This window comes from Phalacrocorax aristotelis, chromosome 12, assembly GCF_949628215.1.
Source record: "Phalacrocorax aristotelis chromosome 12, bGulAri2.1, whole genome shotgun sequence".
Taxonomy (NCBI): Eukaryota; Metazoa; Chordata; class Aves; order Suliformes; family Phalacrocoracidae; genus Phalacrocorax; species Phalacrocorax aristotelis.
In genome coordinates, this window is record NC_134287.1 from 14,160,870 (window position 1) to 14,178,674 (window position 17,805).

Genomic DNA, 17,805 nt, shown 5'->3' on the forward strand with positions numbered 1-17,805 from the left:
CAGAAGTAAAACACAGTCTGTAGAGACAGTAACTCTGAAAATCAGGACTTTTTTAGTCCATTAACTGTTCCACTTCAGCCATTGCTTCTTGCCATGAAAATAGTCATGAGGTTGGAAGCAATTATATTTTCTGTAGAATATTTGCTCTTAGTTTAGGACTAAAAGATTAAATAGACAATAACTGAAAGAAGTCAGGCTTGTGTGACACGCCACGTTTTTTAAGCTACTGCATAGGAGTTCACATAATTTGTCTATGGGTTAATATCTGTGCGATCAACTCCAAAGTCCTTTAGCAAAACCTCTTCTACTCAGTGCTATTCAACAGTTTTAAATTCACAAACACTCGCAGGTCTCACCAGAAGAACTGCACTTTTGTGTCCACTCCAGGTGTTTGCCACATCTTCACTACCCATTTTTACAGCTCCAGTATTAACCTACTTTGGTTACCAGTACCTTTCAAGCAGCATTGCTTGTATTGGTTTTTTTGCATACCTATGGCTGCAAGGGAGGGAGGACCTGGCCAGTGGTCCGTCTCAATCTTTGGTATCTCGTTGGGTGCTGGTGCATGAGCTGCTGGGAACTTGGAGGACTTGATGATATCCTCAGATGACTTGCTCTGTGCTGCCAAAGCAGCTGCATCTAGATGGCAATCAGGGAACTTAGCTATGTAATAATCTGCATCAGTATAAAGGTCTTCCTTATTTTGGCAAAATTTTATACTTTACAATAAGTTAATTTTCAAAAGCAAACATTTAAATATTTTGCTCTTCTAATTGCAATTTGAAGCCAATAGACTGGAATCAAGCCTTCCCCTTCTCCCTCATCCCCACCCCCAAAATAACCCCAGATCAGCTTTGGATTTTATTAGGGTTGCACAGTGTTAGAATGATTAGGCAAGAGTAAGAAAATTCCATCTAACAGTATTTGCCAATATCTCCTAAGGACAGCTGGTTATTAATGAAGATGAAATCAGATTTATGTACTGATCTGTCTTCCCTCTAGGGCAAGAAAAGATACTGTCAGAGGAACAGCACTAATTTTAACTCTACTGATGCTAATTATTTTCTATGTTTCTGTGAAAAGCTGCAAAACAAACAAAAAAAGAAATCTGAAACAAATAGGTTTATTTAACCAGTGGGTTTTTTCTGCTGCATGCCCTTGCTTTTTAGCATGCAGTAGTAGTAAAAGCAGATGTGAATTTATTAATAAATACTAAAATTCATTCAGATTACCTTGGCAGAGAAAGGCAATTGCAATGAAATGAACTTCACCAATAAAATATCTCAGCAGTGGGGCATCCACTTAAGAGTCCAGTCTAAGCCAAAGTCTCTTAAAAGCATGTGAGGATGTGCGTTATGGCTTTCACTTCTTGACATTAAAAAAAAAAATCCAACAGGATTCAGTTCACATTAAAACTAGCCTTAACTACCTCTTATCTGCAAACTGTTACCTCAAATCATCTCTTGTATGAAGCTATTGTATCAGAGGCAAGAATTCTGGACTTTTTTTTCCCCTTTTCTCTGTTTTTTTTAAACAGAAAGACATCTGCTAACAAAGTGAAGCATTGTGCTACTCATCCAACATGTTCAGGGTAGCTTATGACTATCAGTATTAGGTATCATTGGGAATTCTGAGCACTTTATGATTGGGAAACTCTAAGCATAATTGCAGGTATGGAGGAAGCTGGTGAGAGTTTACAAAAGCATGACTTCAAACAGTACTTACGTAGAATTGGTGATGTCAGTGGTTAAACATTCACATGTTAATGGGAGGTGAGGAGATACATTAAAACCATAAAAATAAACAAAAATAATGTTAAGACTTTTTCCAAAATGAGCATATGGTTTGAAACTTAAAAAAGAAAGAGGAGGAAACCCTGATGTAAAACCACAGCAGTGTTGTTTGCAATGCTCTCTCCTGACTACAGAATGGACTTCCTGGGCTTTCCTAATTATCTCATCTCAATGGCTCTCAGCCAACTGCTCTTCTAAACCCTGTAGAGTACTGCTTGTTCGCTACTTCACCCTAAAAACATTTCTTTGGACAAAGGGTCTGCAAAGGGATGCAAACTCAAAGTCTTTAGAAAGTGGAGTCATCCATCTTTCACCATGTTACACAAAAGTCACCTCCTACTAAAAGTTTTCTATTCACAGCAGAAAAGAAGGGTGAATACACGCCTTTATAGCCAGGACCTTGCTCTGCATACTAAAGACTGGCAATGCAGTGGGCTTCTGCCGTCACTGTCATTTCAGACATGCTGTAACGACAACTACACCAAAAAGATTACAGCACTAACACTGCTGTCTAACACAGAATCCAAACACCTGGAAAAATAAGAGCAGCAAACTACCTGAGCTATATCACAGGGCTTGAGAATCAAATTAGCCCTGTCGGTAGTACATCACCTATATTACCTTCAGTAATTAAAGATTCTTATTTAAAGCCACAGGTACATCTGGAATTCCAGTCTGATAACATCTCTGTCTTTGCTGTTGAAATAAATTATTGTACTTTTGTTGTTTAAAATAAGGATATTCCATGAAGTCCCTGTCAGAGAACAGTCTGTTGTTAATCCACTTTAACGTGATCAATATGTGTATTCTGAAAACATAAACTTAAACAAGTGAAATACAGGAAGGCATCATAATGCTAAAGAGACAGCAAAATCCCAGTTAATGGCAATTTTGCCATTAATATCAACGTGGCCAAGCTCAAAACCATATGATCCAAATGAAACAACATGCTTTAAAAATAAGCATGCAATAACAGCTGTTTCAAGCTTGGACTACTAATTTTTAATGCTTAAATATAAACACTGAATGCTTTTCGCTAGTCTGCATGCCTTTTAATTTAGTTGACACTCGATTTTGAAATAAAAAGGGAAAGATCATTTACCATGTTGTTTGTAGATTGGTGGTTTTCTGTAAATGTTGACACCTTGATCTGTGAAATCAAGACACAGAAAAATAGGAATATGAAAACTACTTCAATTGTAGATAAAAGATAACTCCAACACTAAAACAATAGACAGACCAAACCAAGGATGTAGCACAAGAAAAAGCCAGAAAGCTATTTCTAGTATTATACAAAATCAGATTAATTAAAGAAAAGAAAACATAAAAACAAGTGAAAAGTCAAAGACATGTGGTATGATGTCCTTTGGAGCTGATTCTGTAACGTGGATTCATCCAAGTCATGAACCATTCATTTTAAACATTCAGATTATCAGTGGGATAAAAGTTACAGAAGAAATGCAAACAAGCAAGACATTTCAATGGTGAAGATACAAGCCATTTGGGGAAAACTACCCCAAATAACTTTTGTGGAAAATTGTGCTTCAGTCGTAGCAGCTCAATTTTCTTTCCAACTGACTGCTGGATTGAGCAGAAGAGAATGCAGCGAGCCCATAATTCACTTCAAAATCCAGAGAACAAAATAGCTGCCTAATACACCGTTTTGAACAGTCAACAACAGCTACACTTCAGTGAGCCAAAGGGATGCTTTATGCAGTTCAGCTGATATACTATTAATTCTCAAACCACAAGGATAGATTTTATTTCTTTTTTTGTAATTTTTTTTATGTGAGGCCCACCACATTGCACATTATCAATGTAAATCAGAATAAACACACTTCCCAGAACTCTAATGCAGTGAATCTACAGCATGTCTAAAAGATATCGTATTTTTACAAATAATAATCTAAAACAGGAACCAGTTGGTTCTAAACTCCCTTCCCACCCAAGCCAACACTTCATGTATTCGGCACAGCTACAAATAATCCAAAATCAGTGCTATTGTGCAAAAATCTGTCAAAATCTTATTAGAAGACCAAAATGAGCTACTGGGAACTAGAAAATTAATGCCAGAAACCCATTTTGCTACTCCATACTGCCTGAAAAAAGTTTTCAGTTACATTAGAACAAAATATGAAAAAGCATTTTAGAAATACATGCTGTGTATCACAGATCCAATTTAAGTGCTACAGGAGACAACTTAGCCTTTGGCATTAAGGAAAGCTAACCCTAAAAATCTATTGAAACAGAAGCAAATCGTACACTGAAGAACCCTTGACTAAACAGGCAAATTCGTTGCACACCAAGACACTGAGGTATTTCATTCTTGTTAGTGATCTGTTATGGCCACTTGACCAGCAAATCAGTATAAAAATTACAAGGGTAGTCATGCAGTACTTTTGCGCACATCTATACCAGAAAGCTGTAAGGAGGATAGGAACACAGCTCCTTCCATGGCTGCACTGTGCCAGCTGAAGAGGACAAGCTCTCCCAACATGCTAGAAATTATTACTCAGAGCTATTCATGTAAGTGCACTTTAGTTTACGCAAGTCAAAATGAGCCAGGTCAGCTTAAGCAGTTAAAACAGCCTACCTTAGCCAAGCCAGGTCACACTGACTGAAAAAGGAGTTCCCAGAAACAGTTTATCTGCCAGATCTGGGGAAAGGAGGAAGAGCAGTAAACTCTGGCAGTGTGAAGGGATACTAGACTGAAGGGGAGCTGAAAAATAACTGGATATAGTAAGGTTTCAGCTAGCACTGATGCAGTCAGAAGATGCATGTCAAAAACGATAGGGACACACCACCTTCATCTCATCAAAATACAAGACAGATGAGCTTCTCCGAGGCTGGAAGAACTTTGCAGCTCACTTTATAACAGAGACTGCCCTTTATAGAGGGGAAACCCTGAGGCATGCATATGCTTGTCTCTTTGCAGGTCTCTCTGAGGACACCAAGCCATTGCACAAAACAAGTAAACTTCCTCACCTGCTTTAAAAAACAAGGGAACACTAAACTAGAACTGCTTGGTTCAAGACTGAAAAAAGACACAACAATCCGACTGATCAACACAGGTAATGGCTCACTGATCAACTCCTTTCTGCATGTCACTGCATGAATCAAAACCAACTCCTCCACAGTTAGGAGAGTTATGCTGGTGCTCAGCTGGTGCAACCAAGAGAAAAATCAAGCCCTATGTAGCTCATATCCAGCTCACGGCCATCAGCAGACCCTGAAAACCAAGGCATTCTAACAGTGAAACACTTGACTAACAGAATAGGTAAAAATCACCGTGAAAGTCCCACTCCGTTACTTAGCGCTCTACCCCTTCAGCAAGCCCAGGAGCAGTTCCAAACCTGGTGGGTGCACCTCATGGTAAACAGCGTGAAACAATGGAGACAAGACAAAAGTTACAAAGGCTACATTCTACACTGTGACAGGACACCGAGACACATACAGTGCCAGCTCCTACCTGGAACATGGAAATGTTTAGGGGCCTGAGCGTAAGTTGGAGTGAGAGGGCGGCTGTCGGGCCGATAGGGGACAGGGGAGTTCCGACCGCTGGACGGCTCATTGCCTCCAATGAAAGAATGGAGAAAACAAAATGAGAAAAGGGAGAGCAATAAAAAAAAGCAAGCCCAATCAAACCCAAACAAAATTGGTGGAATCGAAATCTCCAGGGAGAAAAGAAATTGAACCGAAAATATAAATACAATCAACAACGAGAACTGGTAGCCCTGGTGACTTTTTTTTTTTCCCCTGATATTCCTGCAGACAAAAATTCCTGTTCAGGCTGGAGTTGAGGTTTGAGCAGCTCAGACTCATTCTGACGGCATGCAGGCAGGAGCTGTGCGCTCGCAGCTGGTGATTAGGTGGGCAGCGTGGAAAAGAAGAATGGAACGTTACTTGGCATGACTTAGCACGGAGATTGATATTTGGAGTTAAAAGTCACAGGCACAGAGCATAGTAGTTGATATGCAAACCCAAAATGAAACGAACTCCCAAGCAGATAGAAGCAGATGCTGGCAGTTACTACAGTTCCCTAAACCAAAAGCGTAGAGAAGCTAGAGATGGAAAATAGCTGTTAGGTCATTTGGCCTATATCAAAAGGCATAACTGTTCTATACACACTCTTTCATTGGTTTAGCTGTCTGGTAGGAAATTTTTGATATAGCAAAATAATTTGTAAGGCATCTGGTGGCTGCACCCATGCCATTGGTTCCACCCCAAATCTCTGTCAATGCCAAATTTGGCTCTAGTGACAATACTTCACCAGTGCCGATTTAGCAAATCTGAATCTAATGTCTAAAAACTTAAACTCCATTTTGCACACCTGGTTTATTCCATTTGTAGGATTACTCTTACTGGGACTATTACCTTGCCTTCTAACAACCCACCGCTGCAGCCAACAGCCCTGGAAGTTCCTGTGTCTGTCAGGGCGAGAGGGCTGCTGCAGAGCCATGCTGGTTGATCCCAAGCATCAAGACTTAACAGCCAGATATCCAAACACATGACTGTGTGTGTACCATAAAAGGATGTTGCTGCCTTCTACTTTGTGCCATTCTTCACACTAGTGCAAACTTGCACAAGCAGAAATGTCCACATGGGTGTTTATTTTACATGGGTGTGAGTGACCACAATGGTGAAAAGTAGGGGAGCATCAAACCCCTTCCATTTTTCAGGTAAGTACAAGGGCTTTAAAAAAACCTAGAAAAGCTGATTAACAATGCAAGAAAAAAAAAAAAGGGAGGGGGGACTAGTACAGAAGGGCCATAAAACACAACAAAAAAAAGAAACTGCAAGCCTCCTTTCAGCTACAGGTTTCCTAAGTCCTGTTCGATGACCCAAAACGTTAGACTCAGAACACTAATTGATATAATTGGGTGGCGGGGGGAAGTAAGTAAGTTTTCTTTACACAAAAGTTCCTCTTTTACTCGAATGGTCATCTGACAATCTAAAAGGCACCAGGAGGGAGAAAAAAAAAATGCTCTTTACAAACCCCACTGAGAAAGACATGGGACAGAGGCCCCTGCCAGCATACAAAAGTTAATCCATCTGCACATACATGTTTTAAAAATTACATGCACAGTTCAGGGGTCTTGGCTGAACAAAATTTGTCCAGAAGAATACATGTGCAAAATCCTGTATTTACTACTCAGATATTTCTGCCCTGAATGACTTAATGGACATGATATCCCTCAAACATGACGTTCTTTCAAAAACATGCATTGATGGTGGTTTTCTATTTTGGGTGAAAAGCAGTATGAATTATTATTTAAAATAATATTATCTATCTCAATTTATGGTCCTTTACTTGGCAATTCCAATATTGTGTTCTACTTGTCCAGCCTTTGAAATACCATGATGGTGAAACACAATTTTGAAACACCAGCTGACTTTACTCATGTCTTTTGTTTCTACAGAGAAATGATGAGTTAACTTTCAGCAAAATCATTGTTTCATAGGGGAAAAAAATCAGTATTGAGATGGCCTTAAGATATAATTAATTCTAAAATTTATAACCTTTATAGAGACATGTAATTTTGCCTTTCTGCTCCCATTGGCAATTAGTATATTCAGTGAAAGAGGAGAATAGAAAGGGATTTATTGACCTGTGGACTGGTATAACAGAAGACTCACAAGTACATTTTACCTGTTGGGAATTGGTAGACAAAATGTGGGCGTGTTCAATTTACAACGCCCCAGTCACCAACACTACAAATACAGGGAGGAAACTCTTCTTATACCCACCTCTTTGTCTCAGCTAGACACAACTAAGTATGCTCACATCCATAAACGTATGCTGGCTAGTCTTGTACCTGGTACACAGACAACTTCTTTATAGAGAACTGGTAATGTTGTATAATGGATACAGTACAAGGCAGACAATCAGCATGTGTTGCCTTACAGATGTCTCTGCTGGCTTGTATTTCCTGGGGTTCCTGTGCATTCTCTTCCTAATGACTCCTACTTGTACTGACAAATGACTCTCCTTTACACTTTCTAGGATAGCAGCCTCATTACCCCCAACCATTGCAGGAGGGAATGGTACATCGATTTACAATCTCATTAGATTATCCCCGAGGAGCCCACTCTAATAACAAGGCTTAAGTGCTTCAGATGCTGCTGTAAAATCACCCACAATTTATGAAAGCATTGCCAACATCTGTGGAACGTGCATATGCACACAGGAAAGCAGAGCTGCCAGGCTGCCTGTACACCTGCCTCTCAGGCCTTGTGGCTGGCCTGCTTGCAGCTTTACATAAAGGTAGGGGCAGTGCATGCTCTCAGTTTGGGCTCCTTGCTGTGCCTGCACAGGAAAGTCTCTCGTACTATCTCAGATATGCCATAACTAGTGTTAACTCCCCAAAGCAAGAAGAAAACTCCAGTTCACCAACACTGTAGAAAAAATCCCTGGCATGAAGTTGAACATGCATGTGCCTAGGTGGGTGGGGGATGTTAAGAGATAACAGCGTAAGTGTAATATAAAAATCAAACACTTGAGCACAGCAGCCTCAGAAGTGAAACTCAGAGGCTTTTTTTTCTTTCACTCCATTCGCTCTATCAAGTAGTTCCCTTTTTCTATAGCTCAAGTTGTTAGCAGGTTCCCCTAACAGTCAGGAATAGAATTGCTTGCCTATACACAGCACAGTGTAATGGAGGTTTCTGCTGCCTCCTGAAGTGTTCACCACTGGGCTCACTGTGTTGATTCACAAGCTAAGTCCACTGAGTCAGGCAAAAAAAACCATATGCAACCAACTCTGAGCCTTCTGTCAACTTGCAATTTAGTTGCTCTACTTTGGAATAGACAGAAGAAAAAGCCTAACAGTACCTGGAACCCTAAGTCCTATTTAGGATTTATCAAACTATCATGGTCTTGTCCAGATGTGTAGCCCTTATTTTCTGCACAAAACTGAAAGTCGTGAAACAGCCAAAGCACAGCTGTTTTCCAGACCAGAACTTTCAGCTGCATCCACAAAGCCCTGGAAATAGTTATTGCACACAGAGAGCATTTAGAACCTGTCTCAGGGAAGGAAAACAGGAGCCTGTGAAAACCAAGGCCCAAACTCACTATGAAGGTGGGTAGGTTCCTTATGGGAAGGTCTATGAGCAGATGAATACACATTACTTCGGAGCTCTTTTTACACAGAAATCTTAGAGGAGCTTTGCAATATTCTTGAATGCTTCTGAAAAATTCTAGGCATGTGAGATGAAATCCTGGCTCTCAATGAGAGTTTTGTCTCTGATTTCAGTAGGGTCAGGGTTTCTTTCATTCATGGACTTGTTTTGATTCTTTCATAGCAAGACAGTACTTCATTGAGACATGACCAAAATCAATGGAGAGTCCAAATGAGATTAAATGAAGTCTAAGCTGATGAATATTACACCCTCTTCCAGCTCAACATATATGTGACATCAACAAACTCTCATTAAGACTTTCAGAGGCATATTTAGCCCCTTCACTCATCAGAGTTCTTCATATTTGGCCTTGTCTACAAGGCTTGAGCATTACGTTTGTTTAAGCATTATGTTGTATGAAAACACACTAAAACTGGTTTAAACATCTACTTTTCTAGCTTGATGATACAAAATAAAACAGGCATAATGGTTTGCATGCCACTTGCATTATCATTATGCTGTTTGGAAATTATTCCCCTTTACCAAAGCAGTTCTAGCATGATCCGTATTCTCCGATTCCTAAAGGAAAAAAAAACCCAAAACTATAGCTTTATGAAATCTTTGTTACAAACTTACACTAAGTTCACCTTCCTGCTAAAAGTACAAGTGGCTTTGAGAAAGGCTGACCAAGTAAAAAGGAGATCACATGACACCTCTTCTTTGAACCACTGTAAATGTATCTCATCTAATCAACCCCCCAGTGCTACAGTTCTCATTTCAGATATATTGACAAGGCTCTAATTTCCTAGTAGACACAGAAATGCTACTTTCAAGGTGAAATAATGCAGTTCTTTGAACTTTGAAAAGACACCTAGAATACCCAAGGCAAACCCCTATGGATAAGAATATCAGGGAGTTGCATTAGATGCAGCCAGTGCCAGAATAATCTCCCTTTTCTGCTGCACAGATGTAAACGGGGTACTTGGACATGTGGTATGCAAATGAAGAACCATGTGGGAAACCCAGATCAGCCTCATCAGTTGATAACAAAATATCTACTTATGAACATGAAGTAGTGAAGAGGACACAATATTATGCAACTGGACTTCACTCAACACTATTTGAATGTTAAAAAAACCCCCCACACAACCCCCCCCAAATTATATACTGGGCAAGCTACATTATCTCTTCCTATGGAAATACGTACACCTACATATTGGAATAGTAGAGAGGTTTACTTAACAAAAATATTACCAGTTCCTATCATCTTGACTTTAAGTGCATGTGCACTGTTAGTACATATATGCATAGAATCACAGAATCATTAAGGTTGGAAAAGACCTCTAGGATCACCAAGTCCAACCATCAACCCAACAATACCACACCTCCTAAACCATGCCCTGAAGTGCATCTACCTGTCTTTTAAATACCTCCAGGGATGGCGACTCCACCACCTCTCTGGGCAGCCTGTGCCAGTGCCTGACCACTCTTTCATTAAAGACATTTTTCCTAATATCCATCTAAACCTCCCCTGATGCAGCTTGAAGCTGTTTCCTCTCGTTCTATTGCTAGTGACCTGGGAGAAGAGACCAATGCCCACCTCACTACAACCTCCTTTCAGGTAGTTGTACAGAGCGATAAGGTCTCCCCTCAGCCTCCTCTTCTCCAGACTAAACACCCCCAGCTCCCTCAACCTCTCCTCATAAGACTTGCCCTCCAGACCCTTTACCAGCTTTGCTGCCCTTCTCTGGACACACTCCAGCAACTCAACGTCCTTCTTGTCCTGAGGGGCCCAAAACTGAACACAATATTCAAGGTGTGGCCTCACCAGTGCCGAGCACAGGGGCACGATCACTTCCCTGCTCCTGCTGGCCACACTATTGCTGACACAAGCCCGGCTGCTGTTGGCCTCCTTGGCCACCTGGGCCACTGCTGGCTCATGCTCAGGCACCTGTCAGCCAGCACCCCCAGGGCCTTCGCTGGGCAGCTTTCCAGCCCCTCTTCCCCAAGCCTGTAGCATTGCACGGGGCTTTTGTGACATATACATTATGAGTATTTTCAGAGTGTATCTGATTAAGAACTATCTTCCATCATATTCCCTTTACAGGACAAACCAGAGCTTGCTCTGACTTAGGGAACATTATGAACATTTGTTCATTTAATGTTTTGTGAACACTTCATTGATCACTTAACATGCTAGAAAAATTACACAGGTCTTCAGGCCTTCTGATCTTTTGTACTTTTCAATATTTTGTAGCAATGGGAAAACAGAAACTTTTCCTAAGCTGTTTCAATAGCTACTATCCTCACATTAAACAAGTCAGAGAAAGCGATGATTTTTATCTAATTTAAGTGTAACAAAGGATCTTATTGTATCTTTGCCTGCTATACAGGAGGTGCTTCTGTTACCACACAAGTACATAGCCATTGAACAAATCACTACCAAATCCTTCCATTTGACAGTGTTAATACATTAACAGCCATAACTTTCTCTCTGAGATTTGGAATTATTTGATGGCCTTTCTCTGAAGCTTCTGCAGCGTTTTGTATGTTGCCCATCCTGCTGGGACTGCGGACCTACCAGTTCAATTCCCTGTAGATCTTATTCAAGTACCTAGCATCTCTACTTAGCTCTTTTAGGTGCAGCATCTTTCTGCTGTCCTATCCATCCACCCTAACATCCACTGGAACAGTCAAATCCTCTTTAGAGTCACTGAGCTTCCCAGCAAGTACAGATGGGCAACATCACCAAGAAGCATGCCTTACGTTTGGCTACACTCTTCACTGAGAAAAATGTTGCTCATGTTCTGTATTGACTACTACTCTCCCAGTCTGTACGTCATCATGGAACTCTGCAATACTATTTCATGTTTTCTTCCAGATCATTACCAAAAATACCCGAAATTACTTTATCTGTGTACATTTTACAAATGTCTGAGTTTGGCTCAATGCTCTGAGGGAACTCAACTTGCAGTGTTGAACTGAAACACAAAAGTGTTTTTTGGGTTTTTTGAGTAGTCATCTTCTTCTGCAAGGAGAAAAAACCAAAAAGAAATTGAAACCATGCAGATATTCCCACCATATTAATCTAAACACAAAACTCAGGTCACCTTAAGAAGGTGCTTTTTAAACTATTAAAAGACTACTCTTTCATTTCAGCCATGTGAATTACAAGATGTGGGCCCCTTCTCAAATGTACCACACCTTTCGATGGTGTGCACTGTTACAGCAATATGAACTCGAGCTTTCAGGAACTTTGCTAAGTTACAACACATAAATCCTGTCCAGGCCTAAGACCTTTATGTAAAATTTTCAGAAAGTTGTGAATTCTTACAATGTCTTATGTGACATATCTGACAAGAACCATACCCACCCCTTTGCCCACAGTGCATGTAATCCCACTTAGCCTTTTGTACTGATAACTGAGATACATACCTAATTTACATGCCAGGTAATTATTTGAAATCTGAAAACCATAGGCATGGATTTCCAACAGTTCTTCTGATTTATCTGTTGAAGAAGCTATTTTCTCAACAGAAAAGGAATGAAAATGCCACTTGAAAGAGTGTGAGCATTAATTTGGATTTACAGCAAAGAAATGTTGAAATTGCAAGGTTTATGAATTAACTGCATGCTGAAATGAGCAGTGTATCTATTTTTAAGGGTCCCAATCTTTTAAGTTTGAAGTGAGATTTTTTTTTTATAGTGACACAATAGGAAAGTTGAAAGTGCATATTAAGTAAAATCATCTGAGAACAGGCAAGAGTAAAATTAGTAATGGTGATCTGAATGCTTGAAGAGCTATAACTTTGAGATCTATTAGCATTTCTTGAAAGTTCATGGCAACAACTTCCTTGCAACTGTTTTTTATAATCTCCAGTTTATTATTATCTACATTACTCAGCAGTGCCAGAATAGAATCTACATTCAACTGATTCAACTGCCTCTTTTTGAGGTCTTGTAGGTAATATAAGCTATGACCTTCTCCCCCAACATAAGAGACAGCACAGGCACAGAGTGCTCCAATAGAAATAAAAGTAAAACCACATTCACAGACAGCAACAAACAAAACTAAAAGCTTATTGAGCTGAATGAGCTCCTTGAAGGGACACAATGAAAGAACAACCCTCCCTCAATTCAAACGATATAAAATAACATATTGAAAAAAGAGACATGACCAGATCCTCGGGTAGTGTAAAACCCTGCAACTCTACTGCCTTCACCAGAGTCTGCTGATTGTCACTAGTCGAGGAGAGGCCTAAAGATTTTATTTTTACTTTTTTGGGCACTAATTATTGCCAATGTGATTAACAATGATTAATTTCCTTGTTGCCATTGATCTTTAGATAATTTTTTTTTTCTCTCCATATTTTTGATCACCTTGCTCTCATCCAGGCAATATCTGTAGTCAATTTTTAAATGCATGTTTTAAGATTGTGGAAATAATAATTAAATTTGATATGCTATCTGCTGTAGTGATTGTTATGCACTGCTTTAGAAAGACACTAAATTAGGCACATATAGGTTCTAAATAGTAAATGATAATGCTTTCCTGTATATTTCTAATAGGTAATTGCTTGATGACTCTTCAACTAGGGCCCTTAGAAATGACATATTTCCTCCAAAAAAGGACATTATGTCTATTCTAACGTCATTTTAAGTGTAACGGCACATTTCGAGGCATGCTCAGCTATACAGCCAACGACAGCCTTACGGAGATACACCTTATTAGCTTTGACAGAATGCTAATAAATCTCCAGCCTGGAGGGTACTCCCTGCGGAGGCCTGGCTCCTTACCTTTGACATGGGGGATGAAGTGGTGTCGGAAGGGGGAGTTGGGGCGGGAGTCATGGTGAGCGGAGCTGAGACTGCTAGTGCGCAGGTATGACAACCGCTGCACACCAGTAGAGAGCAGCTCTGTGGCAGCAGGGAATCGGGGGGCAGAACAAAATGAAAACAAAGAAAAACAATAAGAGAAAGGCAGGGAAGGAGGCTTCAAAGGAAGAAAAAAAAAGGCATTGAACAATTAGGATTCTGAAAAGAAGGAAGGAGAAAAAAAAAGGTTAAAGACGTACCTAAGGGTTCGTAAATGTTAGACAAAATTACAGGAAGTATTAGAAGACAGGCGCAGATTTGAACTGCATTGCTAATTTGGCATAACATTTATTGGCTTAACAAGCTTCTGAACTATGTGTTGTTACCAAAAAGTAGCCTGCTACCAGCATGCAAACATCACAAACATTGACGCTCAATTAGTTAAGAAAGCAGCTGTTTCGAAAAGTGCCTGACCAAAAATTGGCAGTCAAGAGGCATGCAAGCTGTTTTCTATTGTTTTAAGACATTCCAGAAATGCTGCCAACATCAGCTAGGCCACTGTTTGAGGAAAAGGCTGCAAACTTTTTCAAAACCTGTAGCACTCAAATTTTTGACGAACCTTATGCTGACAACATCAACACAGTAGTTCACTTCTCTCTCAAGGGCTAGCTGGGAGCCAAAGAGAAGTTAGCTGGGACCACTGGGTTTATCCAGAGAGAAATCATTCTTGCAAATAACATGATGATAAGAAGTGCCATTAGCAGAAAAATGGTAAATATACATGTGCTATTATTCAACATGAATAATTACTGTAGGAAAATCATAAATAGCTTTAACAATTACCCCAAAGCAGGGTAGCAAAGATCAAAATGATAAATTCTACAGAATTACTTCTGTGTCATATGAGAAACAGAAACAGGTGAGCCAAAGATGAGATCATCTGAAGAGAGATAAGTTTGAACAAATATCTTCTCAGAAACTCCCTCAGGCTGCAAACTTTTGAAGATTTTACATTGGGAGCCAGACACTGGCTTGAGCCCATCCGCCCATCACAAGAGTTACATAAACAGAGACTGTTTCTGGGGAAGGTCCTTGACTGAACACAGACGGTAAAACTCCATCATGGTAAAGTCTGGAATAGGGCCTGGATTTGTTCATATCCCTGATACAGCTGTTACAAATGGAAAAATACCCTCAGAATTGCCAGAATCAAGAGACAGAAGTTTGCAGCTTTTTCATGCTTTTAAGTCTCTTTTGGTTTCAGTTGTAACGTCATCTTCAAACACAGCCACGTTGTCAGCACTAAGTATCAGACACAATTTGCTTCTGTCCCACCTCCCTTGGGTCCTTTAAATAAGGCATTTACTGACAGACACAATTAGCTGCTTTCAGCCCACCCCCACTAGGAAATGGCTACAGCATTCAAGCTCCACAGTGGTGGCATTATTATAAATCTTTAATTTTAAAAATGCGGCTCCTATTGTATATGTGCTTTTGGTATCCCAACAGTTCAGCTGTAATTACCAAGGAAGATGGAACTGCAAGATTGTACCACTTCATTTAAAAGCAGATCACAAAGATTTAATTCTTTACTATAAACAATAAAATCAGTCTTGAAAAGTATTCAATGAATAGCGTTTGGAGATAAATTGTTATGCAATTTGGGTGTGGATGAACAGTTCGTTTTCGTATCTTGCTTTTATATACACAACCGGTAATTTTGAATGCACCGGGAACCTGAATGACCTGTACATTTTGTCCATAGTACGTGGAACTTATACATCACTGCTAAACCAGTAAACGAAGTTTGTGTTTTTCAATAGTTCCCACGCAATTGCCTATGGCTTTAATTAAGAAATCTACCTTGCAAACCATGAGTCTATGTTTTAATAAATGACTAGCAATTTGGAATATTTGGGGGTTTTGCTGCTGAATCTGAGAATCCATGGCTGCACAAAGCTTTAAATGAATTGATTTTAGGAGGAAGGAATCCTACATTACTGACTTCTGAATAGTCAATCCATATCTTTTGTTTCCAATATGTGATACTTTTCCTAAATTCCAGAATGAAGTTTTGATTCACTGCTGCAAATTTTTGCTCACCTTCAGAAACACACAAAGTTTTAAAAAATAATTCATCAGAAACAAAACCAGAAGATCTGTATTTATGATGTAAGAAACACTCATCAGCCTAGTGCAAAAGACTGCATCAATCAAGAACAAAAAAACAGGTAGAAAAGAAGATATTAGAATATGCAACAATTTTTCAATCCTAAATTTTCACTGCTAAGAGAAACAAGTGCTTCACTGTGCCACTAAGTGACATAATAAAGAAACAATTGTTTCACATATACTTCTAATGCAGTTGCCCTTACCAGGTCTGTGGAAATGCTGAGGGGAACGTGACATGGTGGGTGTGTAGCTATGACGACTGTACACTGGAGAATTAATGGAGCCCTGGCTAGTAGACCTGTGAATCATGCGATCCCGAACATCTTGATAACCCTGCAGAATAGAAGCATTCACCAATAAATATAAGTACACATTACACATTTTTAGCAGCACTTAACTTCCACGGATCTGAAGACATCAGCAGAAGATACTGAAATAACAATATCCCCTAAGCTTTCAACCTACTTCATTATTACTTTTCTCTAATAATCTGGTCCAAAGACAAAGGCATTTTTTATAGTCTGGGTCAGAGTTCAGTCTTGGAAGGTTCTAACTCCACCTGTAATTTCTATTAATTTCTATATAATCGTAGGTTTGCCCACATTCTTGTGACTCCATAAGGGAAGCTGCATTCAGAGTGTGTCTGTACCTTCAGAGTATGCAGCGTACTGCACAAGATACATGAGCTAGCCTTCAGCTAGCTAACTTGGAGACCAGCAAGAGTTCAACAGCTGCAGCACAGAGCGCTCTGGCTTAATTTACTGTGTGTCTCAACTAGCTACATCAGAATGTATGTAGTATCAAAATCAGATTCCCTTTGTGTCTGACAACATGACACCTTCTTGTATATAATTCAATTTACTTGGTTCCCTGGGAAAAAAAAAAAAAGGCAATAAAAACAAACAAACAAAACCCCTAAAAACAAACAAAAAGCCACTCCCCCCCAAACCCCACAAAGTAATCCAAACCAGGACAAAAGGGATTACGACTGATGTTAATGCATGAAGATTTACACAAAATTTTATAGTTGCTTTTTTAACACACAGCAGTCACTACAACTTCTATGTTGTGAATAAGCGACACTCCCCAGCCCCCAGATGATAATGCTTCTGCAATGGCATCTGTTGTAGCCTGACAAATGACCTCCCAAATGTTTCACATTATTGTGGTGTTCAAATTAACTCCTAGGGAAAAGCAAAACCAAACCAGACCATAGTTACTTTTTCCTCAAGACCAAACTGCAGATGTCTTAGTAGCAAACATGTCTTACTATTTAGATGCTTAGAGCAGCATTTTAGCTCATGTAAATCAGCTAGCTCCTGAGACCTGAGTCCGCCTGTGCCACAAGAAGGATGAACATACAAGAGGAGACCTCTGCTGGAGAAATGACTCTGCTTTACAGAGAACAAAGGGTAGGAGTAGCTTCATTTTTTGTACAATCTGTCAGTAGGAACTTACTGTTTTCTTTTTAGAGTTTTTTTTTTTAAGTTTCAATATACAGAAAACATGTCTATGTGGCAAACAGAGATGGATCAGACTGATAACAATACCAACACCTGCATTTGCTGAAGTGAATAATTCTAATCACATTAAGATACTGCCCCCAAAGGTTCCACCAAACTTACTTCTGCAGAAGGGGTAGGTGATAATGTCCTTGGAGACTGCAAAGACATAAAAATACAGTTACCAAAACATCATTGCATGTGCTCAGCCAGAAAATGGCAATCTAAACATTGCTGCAGATACATGGATTACGGCAAAATAAAATGGCAATGTAGAAATTACTAAGGCCATTGCAGCACTGGAACTTGCTTTTTTCGCCATTGCTCAGGAACTGGTCCATAAATCATTGAAGCAATTGAAGTTTCTGGGAGAATCTTTAGAAGCATGATTAATTCAGTCAAATATC

General features: G+C 39.7%; 1 protein-coding gene across 2 annotated transcripts in view; it reads right to left on the reverse strand.

The window, feature by feature from the left end:
* ABLIM1 (actin binding LIM protein 1) overlaps nucleotides 1-17,805 on the reverse strand; it is a 221,427-nt gene that overhangs the window by 17,576 nt on the left and 186,046 nt on the right. Inside the window, exons 15-19 of one of the 2 annotated variants that reach the window (XM_075108029.1) lie at nucleotides 17,522-17,557; nucleotides 16,100-16,229; nucleotides 5,263-5,367; nucleotides 2,896-2,943; nucleotides 493-639 (exon numbers count right to left, since the gene is read on the reverse strand). In XM_075108029.1, coding sequence (XP_074964130.1) covers nucleotides 493-639; nucleotides 2,896-2,943; nucleotides 5,263-5,367; nucleotides 16,100-16,229; nucleotides 17,522-17,557 — 466 coding nt within the window. The remainder of the gene's footprint in view (nucleotides 1-492; nucleotides 640-2,895; nucleotides 2,944-5,262; nucleotides 5,368-16,099; nucleotides 16,230-17,521; nucleotides 17,558-17,805) is intronic. The other variant, XR_012662910.1, reaches the window with a different exon arrangement.